The sequence below is a fragment of the Macrosteles quadrilineatus genome, unplaced genomic scaffold (genome assembly GCF_028750875.1).
Source record: "Macrosteles quadrilineatus isolate MER2022 unplaced genomic scaffold, UCM_ALF_1.0 Scaffold_1__1_contigs__length_201487025, whole genome shotgun sequence".
In the NCBI taxonomy this organism is placed as follows: Eukaryota; Metazoa; Arthropoda; class Insecta; order Hemiptera; family Cicadellidae; genus Macrosteles; species Macrosteles quadrilineatus.
The window spans coordinates 121,118,570-121,134,913 of NW_026542594.1; the positions used below are offsets into that span (position 1 = coordinate 121,118,570).

Here is a 16,344-nt window from a genome sequence, read left to right on the forward strand (position 1 = left end):
TTGTTGGTTCATACATTTAGGCATGGTCACTAATTTATATTTAAAACCTCTAAAACATCTGGTTAATACCTCAGGCCACCACTCTGGCCCGAGTGGTTAGTACCTCAGTCTCCACATACAATAGCTAGTAAATTGTTTTGCTATATTTTCTGTATTGTAACCAAAGTAAATGAGTTATAGTTTTTTATAGTCAAATTATAGTTGCAGGATTACAGTAAAAAACACACAACATATTATTTATTTGTTTGTAATATGTTAAACACTTACAATAACTTTCTAATTACATTTAATTGTAGTTCAAACTCTGCTGCCTATATGGCTTATAATTTTAAATTATTTCAAGACTGAAACATAAATATCAAGTAAAGTTCAATTTGTTGAATGGAACAAAAATTAACAAGACTAACTCATTATACAGTTCCTATCTCACCGATGAAATACTCAGTGAGAATGTATTTTATTATCCAGTCATGTACATTACTGTAGGTTAATCGATACTTGATTTGTAACATATTTCTAGTTATGCATGTCTTCATGAAGAACAATAGGTTCTTCGCTCGCATTGCTCCTCGCAAATTCCAGTAAATCAAGGGCTTCTTGACCAGAGATCACTGTGGCATTAAGCTCGTCAGCAATACCAAATTGGCCAACATTTCCCAAATTTATAAATTCTGGATCGCTTAGAGGCAGTAATTTTTTCTTGCCAGAATATTCTAATGGAACAACAGTTAGACCAAAATTGTTGATGTTAAGTTGGTCTAATTTCACTGCTACTGGTCTGATTGTAGTCGTCTCAAATGTAGTTTTGACGACAAACTGTCGGTGTGGTGTTGTTCGGCAGCAAGTAGTTTTCTTGTGGGGCTGAGGAGCAGACGTCTCTTTACAAGTAGAGGGTGTCTCAGAGGTTATCTCCTCGGTCGGACAAACTGAGGGTACTTCAGTAGTTACACAAATGTCAGCACTTACATTTTTTCTATCATTGTCTTTATCTTGGTTCAACTGTTCCGAGTCCACAGGAGAAACCGCTGAAAATGCTAATCTTGGATTGACTGATCTTCTCAGTTCTCTGCGGGATCTGCATAAAAAAACAACATTAAATATAATTTAAAATGAATTACCGGTATCTTAATAACTGAACATTCATTATGAAGAGTTTCACCGCTAGAACATCATAATAATTTACTTTTAAAGTTGTTTTAGATAAAGAAATGTCAATTTATAACGAAATAATTTTATAATGTCAGGATATTGTAAATTAAATAAGTGAAGGGTGTATTGTTAAATAATATGAAGGCTTGATAATGGATATAATGTTGGATGGAATTGGAAAATAATAGCTAAAAAAGGATTTTTAAAAATCATAATAAAAGCAATAAAAACACAAAAAAAACTTCAAAACACTTAATTATTTGTTTTTTATGCTTTTTAACCCTTCCCGGACGGGCAAAATCGTAACATAGAACAGGAAAAAATTATAAGAAAAAATAAAAATTTATTTTCCTTATTTGTGTTTTGTTATACAAGTATACATAATATAAACACAATGGAGCACTTCATACTGTCAAAATAATTTTTTACTCGTTTTCTAATTATGCGGATATATCCGCCACCCGTCTTTGAAGATATGACCATGACAACGTAAGGCAATAAATAAAGAACAATATGTAAACAATAAATAAAGATAACGTAGTGTTGAGCGCGAAACCTCGAGGGGGGAGCGTAGGGGAGGTTTGATGGTGCGTGGGAAAGGGGGTGGGGTGGGAAAGAGGTAGGCGCAGGAGAGAGGGGGGAGTGCGGGAGAGAGCGCAGCCATGGAATGAGCAGGAAAGTGGCGCCTTGGTACCGGGAAACGTCTGGTTACTGCTCAAGCACCTGCCAGTCTGTCTGAAGAGAAGGCGGATACATCCGCTTCCCGTCCGGAACATCAAAAACCTTGAGCGGATATATCCGCCACCCGTCCTTTATCGCCAAAGACTTAGGCGGATATACTCGTCACCCATCCGAGAAGGGTTAGAATAGTTTAGAGAGAGACATTGGAAAATTGATGTTTAGAGGGACAAAAATGAGAAAAAACCTAATTTTATACAATAAAACCCCCCCAAAAACGGTTCTCATGTGAATTGCGAACTCATTTAAATAAACTTAGGTTTGTACCAAATTTCATCAAAATAGGATGATATTTGCTTGAGTTATCATGCTAACGGACACACACACACATACATATATATATTCTCACTTGAAGATGTCATAGACGAAACATCTGTAATTTTATTAAATAAAAAGAAAAAAGGGTACTTATGTTATTTTATATAGTATCAGTTCTTATATATATATGAATTTGAACGGATGATGTTTTTAGCCTCTTGGGACATCAAAACAAAAAAGTAAATTGGTCCCGTATCCTGGTCTTACCAAGAGACCTACGGTATTAGCTAATTCCCCTATTCCCCATATGGGAAATTCGCTAAAACTAAATTGTTTCTTTTCATATAGTTATAGATAATTCATTTTATATAAGGAACCTTGGTTCCTTTAACTTTAATATGACATTCAAGTCAATCGTTGTGATACTTGACAAACTGTGAACATGAACCTACTGATAAAATGAATCATCCACAACAGATCGTTTGGCACATTCAGTGTCTTCTTCAGAGTAGTTGCATGGTTTCTGAGTTGGTGGTTTCTCAGCTAAAGTACACTCGGACTCTTTGACAACTTCTACCCGAGTTCCACTCTCATCGTTGGCTCTCATGCACAGAACACTGCGGAACATGACACTGGTTGCACCAGTACAGATACAGTCAGACCAAACACTTACCCACCACCTGAAATATAGGCAAAAGTATAGCTCTAGATTTAATACATAATATATGATAGTATTCTATATTCTATAATTTCTCGTCTTTGTTGTGGTTGTGGTTGCTGATGGAACTCGTAAATCAATGAAGTTAACAGCACTAAGCCAATGATAACCATAGTGTATGTGCGAATGCTGTTTTATTTTATGTGTTGTGTAAGCAGTATAGTAATATTCATAAATGTCTTTTCTATAACCATACTAAAGATATAAGGATAACAGTTGTATGGGGATGCAGTTCCTAAGGGAAGAGGTTCTCGTTCAGTCTTGCGACTGTAGGGCTGAAACACATATTGAACGACTGCTCTTTGAACCTTTCCAGGCAGGTTAGCTTTTCTTCACAGCTTAAAAAAATCAATTCTGACTGACATGAATTTGTCAGGTCACTAAATACAGTAGGCCTACTACTGAAATACTGAAAACTACTGTCATGTGACTCACTTGGCCTGGCAGGGGAAGTCGTTGCAAGGGCGCACTATATCCAGGGGCCGAGAACTTTCAGTGCAGTATTTGTCATCTACTACCCCACCACGATCCTCCACACATTTTGCTCTAGCCCTCTGGGAATATTCACTTAATTAATTTGAGCCTCACTCTAAAATACTACTCTAATTTTTTTGTTTAAACTACAGTAGTATTATTCAAATCAAATTACCTACTACATAAAAAAAAACAGTAAATAATACAGTACATTTTTTTCTATTTAGTTTTTGTTCTGCTTCAAACAAATCATTGATAAGTGTTAGTAGATACCAATTTATTACCAAACACTGAACTCAATTTGTATAACTTGAGTCACGATAAATGGGTGATTTTAAAATCTGGTCCGGTGGTCCAACAAGTCTAGTCTTTCAACCCAATCGAATAGATGAAATTGTCCCAGAGTTTACTCCAATACTGCAATTGCTTGGTATACTCAACCATAGTTACTGTATATACCAACACATTTAGGATTATATAGGTAGTTTTGATTACTAAATAAATGTGGTCCTTTGCTAAGCAGCTCATCAGATAAATCTTATGGGTTGTTGCTCCAACATGAAAACAAATAAACACACAGAAGGCCAGCAGCACTGTTTAAAAAAACATATTCTTGTACAAAAACTCAAACTTTGTGTGTTGTCATGTTGGCAGAGTGATGATACCAGTGACCAGCTGGTGGGGAGTGTGTTAGTTACAACACTTTTAACTCAATTACGGCTGGACCGATTGTAATGATTTTTGATTCGTTGGATTGGCCTCTGTCTCGATTAACATATAGGTACATTCAGTTTTGTATGTACCTTGGGCTAAGCCCCCCTGGCCTGTAAAGTGTGTATGTGCTTATGGAGTTATGGAGCTATTGGGAGAATGTAAATTATCGTTATATATAATACGTGAAGGCAATTTCTATGAAACACTACTCCTCCATTAATAATGGACGGATTTTTACAAACAATCTTTCAAAATTAAGTATGGAGTATTAAGATGAAAGTAAACAAATACTAGTTGTAGGTAAATACTTTTACCTACAATCGTTTTTAAAGTAGCCGTTTCAGTTCAGTTCTTAGAATTGAAACGTTTCACATAACTGCATTGTTTACATTCATAACAGCATAGTTTTACTCATAACAAGACAACGGACCAATGAGGTTCAAGGATTGAGAGAGAACTTCAACTAATCGGCTGCTCAGATGAATTTAATTGTTGAGTGTTGCAATTAGTGTTTGGTAAAATGTTTCATTGCATCACTGCCAGTGGCGATAGAGGTTATAAACAAAAACATAACCTCTCTTAGAAGTTATGAGTAGTGATTTTAGTAATTAAAACACTGTAGTAGATAAAGTAATGTAGGCTACGCAACTCAAGTAAATAGTGTTAACGACACTAGTAGAAGTTTTTATAAGGCACTCGATAAAGTGCGTACCTTAAAATTTCTAGTTGTGTCATTAACACTATCTTTACGCAATCGTTGCGTATACTACTATCATTTGACAGTTCAAAGAGAAGAGATACAGGTTCTGCTCCCAAGATTCTTCTAGGTGACTATTTACGCTATTATTTGCTTTTCATTTAATTTACAAACTAAATTTCAATTATACTACCATCTTTTTGACCAGGTGGCTACTACTTATATTTTCTTCTATTATTTAGCCTACTTAGGATACTAAAAATACTTGGAGTTTACCCTTTGCATGCTATTGTAAAATCTAAAGCCTTTTTGAACTATATTTCATGAGTGGTTACGATTGAGTGCCCTGATGGTAAAATACTTAATTCCACCAATAATCTTACTAATATTATAAATCTGAAAGTTTGTGAGTTTGTGCGTGTGTTTGTGTGTGTGTTTGTGTGTATGTTTGTTGCTCAATCACGCATAAACTACTGGACGGATTGGGCTGAAATTTGGCATGATGATAGCTCACATTCCCGATTAACATTAAAGCATATTCTTATCTCAAAAATCCTTTCGGGCTCCGCCCCAGTGGCTCTGTAGTTCCCCATGTTAACCTTATGATTTTTCATATTTAAAGGAATTAATGAATCTTAACAGCTGTTTCAATTAAACAAGTTGGTTCTGTTCTATAATGCCCAATAGCATCAAAGTTACAAGGATTACCAATAGAGTGCAGCACTATTATTTTTTTTTTATTTATGACAACAGCTAATTTCCAACCAAAAGGTGAGTGAGCGTAGCGAACGAACTTCAACTTGGAAGCGAGTTAGCGTAGCAAACGAGCTAACCTGAAGGCAAGTGAAGGCGAGCTCTAACCTAAAGGTGTGTGAGCGTAGCGAACGAACTTCAACCAGGACGTGAATGAGCCATGCGAATACTTATGAAGTTAAACGGGGCAAAGCCCGCGGGTACAGCTAGTTACCAATAAAACTATTCTCATAATCAAAAAAACTTAAGAATCTTGGTATCAAACCTGTACCTCTTAACCTCCTGCTCTTTGAACTGTCAAATTAAAGTATTTACAGCTAGGCAGGGAAGATAATGAGATGTGTTAGCGAATTTCCCATATTGAATAAGCTATTACCGTGGGTCTCATGATAGGACCTGGACCCGTGACCGATTTACTTTTTTTGTTTTGTGGTCCCCAGAGGCCAAAAACACCATCCGTTCACATTCATATATATATACAGGGTGTTTTTTTTTAAACTTGCATCTTTATTTATGTAAAAACCGCAATAGATAGAAATATGCAGTTAACGGGAATCATCTATTGATGTAGGGGGCACAATTTTTTTTTATTCAACGTTACATTTACATTCCCCCCCTTCCCCCCCCTGCCACAACTTAATTTTTTTAAATAGCAAGGTACCCCTTGTGACATATCAAATAAAAGAGCATGAAAAAAAAAAAACGTTTGATGAAAAAAAATTTAAAATCGGTTCATAAATTTGTGAGATATTCCCCCCCTCCCCCCCCGGAACTTGATTTTTTTTTAAAGCAAGGTACCCCTTGTGACATATCAAATGAAAGAGCATGAAAAAAAAATTTTTGGTTAAAAAAAATTTTAAATCGGCTCATGAATCTGTGAGATAATCCCCCCCTTTTTCCCCTACCCATAACTTGTTTTTTAATAGCAAGGTCACATGCCCTTGTGACATATCAAATGAAAAATAAATTTCACCAAAAAATTTCTTTTTTCATGCTCTTTCATTTGATATGTCACAAGGGGTACTTTGCTATTAAAAAAAAATCAAGTTCCGGGGAAGGGGGGGGGGAATATCTCGCAAATTTATGAACCGATTTTTATTTTTTTTTCATCAAACATTTTCTTTTTTCATGCTCTTTCATTTGATATGTCACAAGGGGTACCTTGCTATTTAAAAAAAATAAGTTGGGGGCAGGGGGGGGAAAGGGGGGGAATGTGAATGTAACGTTGAATTCAAAACAATTGGGCCCCCTATGTCAATAGATGATTCCCGCAAACTGCATATTTCTATCTATTGCGGTTTTTACATAAATAAAGATGCAAGTTTTTTAAAAAACACCCTGTATATATATATATCTAATATATAAAATTCTCGTGTCACAGTGTTTGTCTGCAAACTCCTCCGGAACGACTTCACCGATCGTTATGAAATTTGGTGTGTAAATTCTGTAGGTATGCGAATCGGACGTAAACTATTTCCCGTTTCGAAATTCTTAAAAGGGCTCCGCCCCAGTGGCTCTGGAGTTTCCCATGTTAACCTTATGAGAAATGGAATTAATGAATCTTAACAGCTGTTTCAATTAAACAAGTTGGTTCTGTTCTATGATGTTCAATAGCATTAAAGTTACAAGGATTACCAACAGGGTGCAGCACTATTATTTCTTTTACATTTATGACAACAGCTAATTTGCAACCAAAAGGTGAGTGAGCGTAGCGAACGAACTTCAACCTGGAGGCGAGTGAGCGTAGCGAACGAGCTAACCTGAAGGCAAGTGAGCGCAGCGAACGAGCTCCAACCTAAAGGTGAGTGAGCGTAGCGAACGAGCTCCAACCCAAAGGTGAGTGAGCGTAGCGAACGAACTTCAACCAGGACGTGATTGAGCGATGCGAACGAGATCATCTTGAAAATTAAACGTAACGGTACTTTCTTTCCATCGGTCTGTCTTAGGGGAAACCTATAACTTAGGCGATACGAAGTTCGCCGGGTCAGCTAGTATATATATAAAGAAACCCTCCAAATTATATAAGTAAACCTATAAAAAAACAACAAACTAACACCTGGTAATGTCAAAGATTTAATTGCACTCACCAAAACAATGGTATAACAAAATTATTTTGAATTTAATTTGATATATTATAAACAAAATGAAGGGTTAGCAATGGGTTCACACTATCTGGTTTATTAGCCAACATTTACATGCAACATATAGAAAACGAAAAAAATCATTAACAATGTCAACCCAATGCTGAAGGATATCATATATTGGTACAGGTATGTTGATGACATCATATGCTTATTTAACATTGACGACCATACACCAAATCAACTATTGGATTACTTGAATACAATATCAAAATCAATTAAATTCACATTAGAAGTTCAAAATTCATCTATCAATTTCTTATATTTGACCATAGCCAAAGAAAACAATTTAGATAAATTTAAAATTTTTAGAAAGCCTACTGAAAACAATCTCATCATCCCAGCAAATTCAAATCATCCCTGGCAACACAAAATGGCAACATTCCATTCATATATTAATAGACTTATTAACATTCCCATGAATAACAAAAACTTTATTGAAGAAAAGGAACATATTACAAAATTAGCAAAGAGTCATGGATACAGAAGCAAAACCATAGAAAAAATGATAAAGAAAAATGCAGACAGAAAAAACCAACATGTCAAGAAAGAAGACAGAAAACATGCATTTTTATGTCTACCTTACTCAACTACATTTAACAAAGCATATAGGAAAACAGTTAACAACCAAAATTACAAGTTATTATACAGAACAAGAAACAATTCATTTGATTTAATTGACAAATTGTCACAGTAAAACAACAACATCTCAGACATAAAAGACAAATCTGGCATATACAAATTAAACTGCAGTCCCTGCTCAAAATTCTACATTGGCCAAACAGGATGAAATTTTCAAAGTAACCACAAGTAACATATTCAAGCAATTAAATCAAACAACAGAACTACACAAAAATCTACATTTGCAGAACACATACTTTCTACAGACCATACGTATAAAAATTATAACGAAAACATTACCATACTAGAACAAAATTATAAGTGTTAGAAAAACCAACAACAACTAAACATTCAATCACGTGCTAACAAAATTAACAGCTGTATTTATTCATAACATAATATTTTTTTTTGAATTTAGGTTAACACACTTGAAAATGTCATTATAGACGAAACATGTTGAGTTTCGACGTCGAGTCAATATATAGTACGATGAATTTGTTTTCTAAATTCATATGTTATTTTGCGGGGCATTGAGCCGCACAGGTTCACTAGTTTTATTAAATAAAAGAGAATAATAAAAGGGTACTCATGTTATTTTATATATAATTAATTAATATTTATATATGTGTCCGTTAGCGCAATAACTCAAGCAAAAATGATCCGATTTTCATTAAATTTGTATAAACATTTAAAAACCTACATTTATTCAAATGAGTTCGCGAACCAGCATGATCGGACTATGGGAACAGGGGTTTATGGGGGGTTTTATAGGGTAAAAATGGGCTTTTCTCATTTTTCACCCTGAAAACATACAATTTTGCAATTTCTTTTCAAACCCTTTTGTAGAGTTCAAAAAACAAATTATTTAGTATATTGAAGCATTGTTGCATGCCTAACGGTTACGGAAAAAATACCAAAAAAGTGTAAATTTAATATTACCATGTTATTCTTATGGAGAATAAATAAACTTGTCTATTTTAATGGCATTTTTAAATTTTGTTTACTTCATACCAAGCTATCATATTTTTGATAAAAAACCCCTATTTTCTTCCCTGTAGCAGCAAACCTAAGTACTCATTAAAATTAATGATAATTAAATATGAAATAAATATGACAATTTTAAGGGGATAATTTAGTGGAATTCCAGCCAGGTAGATGGAAATTCGCTTAGTCTGCAGGTTTGCTGCGGCGGTTGTATTTTTTTATTGGAATGTCGATAGCTTAGTATTAAATAAACAAAATTTCCAAACTTGGTTAAATATATCCATAATCAAGCAAACTACAACAGTTTATTTATTCTCCATAAGAAATACATGGGATTTTTAAATTTACAATTTTTTTAATTATCTCCGTAACCATTGGGCATACCGGTACAGCAACGCTTCAATATACAAAATTATTATTTAAGCTCTACAAAATGGTTTGGAGAGAAATTTTGTGTTTTTAGGGTCAAAAATGGGAAAAATCTATTTTTACCTCATAAAACATAAAACCCCCCATAAACCCCCGTTTCCATAATCCGATTATGCTGGTTTGCGATTATGCTGGTTCGCGAGCTCGTTCGAATAAATGTAGGTTTACATGTTTGTACCAAATGTCATCAAAATCGGATCATTTTTGCTTGAGTTATCGCACTAACGGACATTATATGAATTCAAACGGATTGGTGTTCTTGGACTCTGGGGACCTTAAAACAAAAAAGTAAATCGGTCCCGGGTCTAGGTCTTACCATGAAACCTGCGGTAATAGCTTATTCCCTATATGGGAAATTCGCTAAAATCGGAATTTTGAAAAAAGCCGGGTTTGTTGCAAACTAACCTAGTATATTATGGTCCTTTAAATTCTGAACAAAACTATATAAATCCCATTCCCGTAAAAATTATGTTATTTTCCCATGAAAACTCATAAAAAACAAAGAACCAATTCTGATTGAAATTTGTCTGTTATGGTCCTTATAATTACAGTGTAACCTTGATAAGAAGAACCTCGATAACAAGTCGCCCTTGATAACAAGTGTCATTTTCAAATCCCCTTAAAATTAATATACCCCTAATCACATGTTATTACAAACCTCGATAAGAAGTCAACCTTGATAACAAGTCTTATTTTACAATCCCCATGATAGTCTTGTTATCAAGGTTCTACTGTAATTCTAAACAAAGTAGTGCAACCTCCTATTCCTGTAAAAACTACCGTTCAAAAGTTAATGCGACTTTTGTGCTTTTACCTATTAAATATCATAGTTAGTTACTCTCATCGCTTACCAATGATAAAGGTTGTTGACAAGCTAAATGTAAGTTTTTTCAACTAAGTCAACTTTAAGTAAGCGTATCATTTGAAAATTCAACATATGTTACAGTATTTTCATACATGCATCAGTGCCTCATATAATTTTTACTAGGTAGCGTTATAAGCTAGTCTAGCTTTAAAGAAAGATATTCTTTTTTAAAAAGAGGTCCAATTTAATTTTGTTCCTGAAACCTAAGGCGGATGCGTAACTATTTTATATAACAGATTTAAACATAAAATTTTTCTCCTCAGTGTCATCTCCTTTGTGAAGCACGGGTACAGCAGCTAGTACAATCATAAAAGAAAAGCAATGTCTTACCTGAGATCCACCAGAGCATGGATCAGAACAAGCATCCCAGTCTAAATATTGCCACAAATACCTAGGTATGTAAGTGGGATCATATTCCAAAATAGCATATTGATAGTGCACTCCTTTGTTGATGTCGCGGAAAAATATATAAAATATGAGGTCTTCCTTTGTTGGTCCTCTTATGAAGATTCTTTCCATACCTCCTCTCTTTTCATACACTCCGTGGCTAAGTCCGAATGCTACATCTCCAGCCATCGAATCGTCTGATCCAAGACCATTCAAGTAAAAAACTCTGTTTATAGATCCAGAAACTACTAGAGTGTTACTAGATGGTGCAATCTCCCTTACAAAAATCATACCAGAATCTTTTGGAATGCGTAAAAACTCAATCAGTCCCTTTTTAGAGATTGCCTCATCAAAAACACCTCCCACAATTCTGCATTCAGTACCGTTCCCATGGCACACACCACAAGCGTCCTCTCTAGCAGTTGAGTCTATCATGTAGTCACACCCAACATTCCTGCACATTCCTTGAATACAAACATTCTTTGTTCCAGCTTTGCAAGGAGTTCCATCAGCTACAATAGGTGACCTCATCACCACATCTCCTTTTCTGTTTTGGCACACTAAAGCACATTCGATGTTAATGAAAAGACTCTCATATTGTACCCAATTGTGAAGTTTTCCTCGGAATGGTCTGTCCTCTGTTCGTTTACATTGTAAATCTCTAAAACTTTCAGTAAATCCTTGACATGGCTTTGTTTCACATATTTTATGCCTTATTCGTTCTCCGATACAATATCGTCCTCCATTCTGGGGTTTTGGATTGTTGCAGATTCTGTAGCTACTGGACACCCCGCCACCACAAGACCTTGTACACAAGCTCCATTCAGTCCAGGGTCCCCACTCTCCATTTATCGCTCCTGGTCTCCGACCTACATGTACACACTGTTTATGGAAGCACCACATATCAGAGGCACAGAAAGTACCATCGGCAGGTGGATCACCCTTTGTTGCACACAGTTTATCTGTGATTTGACAATATAGTTTATTGCAAAATGCTCCGACAGAGCAAGGAACGGCTGACATATGAAAATTTAGTTTACATTGTTGAGCGGCTGAATATATTTGCCCTGGTAACATTAAAGGGAAATTGTAAGTTCTAACAACAGGAAAATCAATAAGACACCATGATCCTTGGGTCTGCACAAACTGGGTAATAGCATCTCTGCTACAAACAGACCATGCGGAGCTAGTTTCAGTAATTGTAGGTGCCATATGGTAGGTTGTACCGTCTGGCAAGCTCTCTCCACATCCACTACTTTGGCCGTCATCGTGGTCTGCTCCAAGACTGTGTCCTATCAGATGAGTGATGGTGTTGGCAAGTAGTAAGCCCTCGTCAACACATACAATGCAAGCCTTATCTGGTCTACAGACACTGGTCATGTATGATACCCCCATTGTTTGGCCTTGACATTTATCCATTTTAGATACAAATATTGCCAAGTCATGATGGTGAGGATGGTCATCTCGACCAGGGTTCACTAGAACTTGCCACGTACAAAAATTTTCCAAAAGTTCTTCTGGATTAAATCTATCGCTGTCTAGTTCTTTAATACAGGTTGTGAGCAGAATGAGTCTCACCAGAACAACATTTAGGTTTAATCCAAGTGATTTGTCATTAAAATTACTAGATACCATATTAATGATGGTAAGAATAAAGTTTTCAATGTCATCATCCTCATGCATATGGACAACTTTGTAATCAACAGTTATCATTAGTTCTATGGTAAATATTTTATGGTTAAAATCGTTGCACCTGAGAGGTGCTTCTGTTGTAGATGATCCGCAAAATCCATCCTCTTCAGAATCTCTTTTTTTTATGACTTTTTCCTTAGGGTTGTCACTAGTGCTGTTCGATGATGTTAAAGATGATTTTGTATCATTTAAAAATATAGGCTTTATTTCAAGGCAGTTTCTGCCTTGGCAAAACAAATTACTTGCAGGGTGCTCTGAATCATGAACTTCTTGGCTTTTTACTTCAGGTTCTGTTTCAATCACTAAATGTATCGTGTTATCATCTCGTTTTGCTTTATTGCTTGCATAATTACCCACAATGTTCCCATTTTCAGCATCTTCTACGACAATGTTAAAATCCTGTGAAGAAATCCCCTTATCAGCATTTCTGGTATCTTGAACATAACTCCCACCTTGGCTATCTGTCTCAAATATTTCGGTTGTACCTCTTTTATTTTTCTCCACATTATTTCTCTTTAAATTATTTTTTGTTAAAAACATGCCAATATTTTGATCCAATACAGAATCAATGTGTTCATTATTTGTGGTTGGATTAATTACACTGTATTTTAATCTCCCACTGTTAATGTCTTGGTTTGGTTTTACTTCACTGATAGTTCCTTCTGGAGTTTTAATCCTAATTACTATCTCATCAGCATGGGTATTTGTTGAGTTTTCTGCAGGTTGAAAAGGCTCATCAATCAAATCCACATTTTGTTTGTTTTCTTTTGTAGAACCTAAATCGTCTTTCAAATTACCATCCTCGACTACAATTTTATATACATTTTCATTCTCTATATCACTTAGAGTTTCATCATGCTTATTATAATTTGAATGTTTATCTTTATCTAAAGGTTTGTTAGCTACAAATTGAGTATTATAATTTTTTTCTTGCTGAGGAACATATAACAAGCCTCCACCAATATCTTTTTTTACCTTTGTTTTATCCATATCCTTAACCGGATCAAGAGTATTAACCTTTCTATTATTGTTATACATGTTTTCATTGTTTTGTTTAGTTTTCTTATACAACTGACTACTTTTTTTATTTGTGACTTCACCATCTAATCTTGTTTTCTTATCAGTATTGTGAGTTGGGGTTTCAGCTGCATAAGAGGCTTCACCCTTTTCGTAAGACTTCCAACTTTTTTCACTTGTATCAAGGTGGATATCTCTTTTGGCATTTTTTTCAATATTTGGATGTGGATATTTCTGGTTGTTTGTTAAATCAGTATTTACTTTGTTACCATTTACAGGGCTGTTACAATTTTCTACATCATTACTTTTTAGACTATCAACCTTAACTTTTATGTTATTAAAATCATTCATTTCTCTATCATTCATGCCATTATTACAAGTTTTTTTAAGATGCACATCTGAACTAGGTACTTTATGCTCACTACACGTATTTGACATTTTAATTTTTTGTTCTGACTGACTTAAAAATCTGGCCTTTTCATCCTCTGTGTTTCTTATAGGTTTTAAAGAATTTTCTTGTTTTATATCATAACTTTGAAACTCTGTACAGTTGTTATGAATCTGCTCATCATTTGACATCTGATTGAGTCTAGTTTTGCTGGAATCTCTTGTTTGTGCAATGTCTTGATCTTGGTCAGTTAATTCTCTTTTCACTCTTCTCGGTTTTAAGTAGTTCTTATACGGACCTTTTGCATTTTCATAACTTTCTGCATCAGTTTTGGTCAATAAGTGTTGACCAGATATTGTTTGGCTTGATGATAGTTTTTGAGGTAATATATTAACATCAGGTATTTGTATTCTGCCAAGTTCTTCCCTTAAAGGTTTTGATTTCAGTTTATTTCCATATTCATTCTTTACCTTGTCAGAATTTTGTTGGGGAAATTCATGATTTTGTGAATGATTTTTTAGATGCATATTTTCTTCAGCAATAATTTCATTTTGTTGGTAGACTCTTTTAAAATTACCAAAGGATTTTAAGTTCTCTTTCTTCAGAACCATATTAGGTTGTATATTAGCTACGGGGGGTTTTGTTGTTTCCTCTCTCATTACATCATTCATATTCAAAGCAGAAAAATCTCTTTTCAATTGACTTCCAAACATAGATTCCCACTTTAATCTTTCTCCAAGAGCATCTTTGGCAGAACCTAAAACATTCACATGGTATATGATGTTTATGAGTGAAAATTTAAAAACGTACGTTTTCATGTCCCTAGCCTTTTACTTTGTAGTTACTGGATTTGTAGTTTATTATTATGCGTTTTAATATTTTTTGGGACGGGGCAACATGTTACACACATTTATTTGGTTTTTAATAGGTTCTAGGTATTTTTTTCGTATTTTTAAAGTCTCGAAATTCACGACCATGACGTGTCCCTAGGGTACATTTTCCAACTTTCAAGCTGTTTTTAGACTAATTATTAGGGATGGTCAAGTCTCGGAATTTCGAGAAATTTTCGGGAAATTTTAAATCTCGTTACACGAGACGAGATTTCTTTTTGGCCAAGATTTTTATCGAGACGAGAATAAAAAAAAAAAAAAAATTATAAACGCCTGCAGAAAGTCAATGCAATACCCGCAATACAGGAACGTGTTGTAGTTGCGTTTCCTTTGCGAAGGCGTTCTTATTTAATTAATTCTTTAAATGTAAATATTACTTTAATTATTTTAATAATAATACTTTAATAACATTTGAGAAGTTTTGTTAAGTGTAAGCAGTGTGAGGAATGTTTTATTACTTTAAAAAGTCAAAACAAGTACGGTACCTAACTATTTTATAAAAATTAATATTGCTTTTATTTTATGTTAGGATAAGTTGAACTCTATCCTAACTGATATCACTATGTTTCCTAATCGTAGGCATTTTTAATAAGTTAGGCGCGATTAATAAACAAATTTTATGCTGATGTTTTTTAATAAAAGTTTGTAAATATTCTTGCCTATTATCATTATTTTTGTATTTAAACAGTCATCGAACAATGTTACAAAATCAGGTAAAAATTTTGAACGTGCATTTCCCGTTGTGTATGAGAAGTGAAATCCCGTCTCGATCTCGTCTCGAAATTTTATGAGAAATAAAAAATCTTGTCTCATCTCGTCTCGAACTAAAAATCCAATCTCATCCATCCCTACTAATTATTCATGCCGAAATATATAAAGCCATATTTTTATGTCATCAATTGTTATTAAACTTACAAAAAAGGAGCATATTATAATTTTATTGTCATTGCAAACTGACTAACATGACAAAATAAGTCTGTCCCTCGATTTGGCGTCATTCCATTTGGGAAAAATTTTCAACTTTGGAGCACGACAGTGGCAAGCCTGGCGTCGATGGAGTCAGTTGGTTTTAGAGAATAGTTCGGGGTGTACGTCAGGATTGTAGTGCCGGTCGTTTCGAGTTGAAAGGAGGAATTACAAGATTAATAAAGGAAAGATTGTGTTTTTTGTAATTTTGGTGTGTCCATGACCGTACGTAGTCATTCGATGAAGTAGACATGGTGTTAATTTTTGTTTATAATATATTTCAATTGCTATATTAACCTAGAAGTCCACTTTGTATCCTCAAACATGAGGTGCAGGGCTACCGCCAGAACAGAGCCAAATAACACGTAATTTCACGACCAAAGTTTCACGACCATCGCGGGTTTTTTCACGACCAATCCAGCCTTATGGATTATAGTGTGTTTGGTCGTGACAATAACTTTAA

At 34.7% G+C, this 16,344-nt stretch overlaps 1 protein-coding gene across 1 annotated transcript in view; it reads right to left on the bottom strand.

Moving 5' to 3' along the window:
• Positions 1-233: 233 nt before the first annotated feature.
• The window catches only part of LOC128983993 (uncharacterized), a 33,514-nt gene continuing 17,403 nt past the window's right edge, over positions 234-16,344 (bottom strand). The window contains exons 3-6 of the mRNA XM_054403278.1: positions 10,872-14,782; positions 3,299-3,417; positions 2,598-2,825; positions 234-1,075 (exon numbers count right to left, since the gene is read on the bottom strand). Coding sequence (XP_054259253.1) covers positions 517-1,075; positions 2,598-2,825; positions 3,299-3,417; positions 10,872-14,782 — 4,817 coding nt within the window. The 3' untranslated portion in view covers positions 234-516. The remainder of the gene's footprint in view (positions 1,076-2,597; positions 2,826-3,298; positions 3,418-10,871; positions 14,783-16,344) is intronic.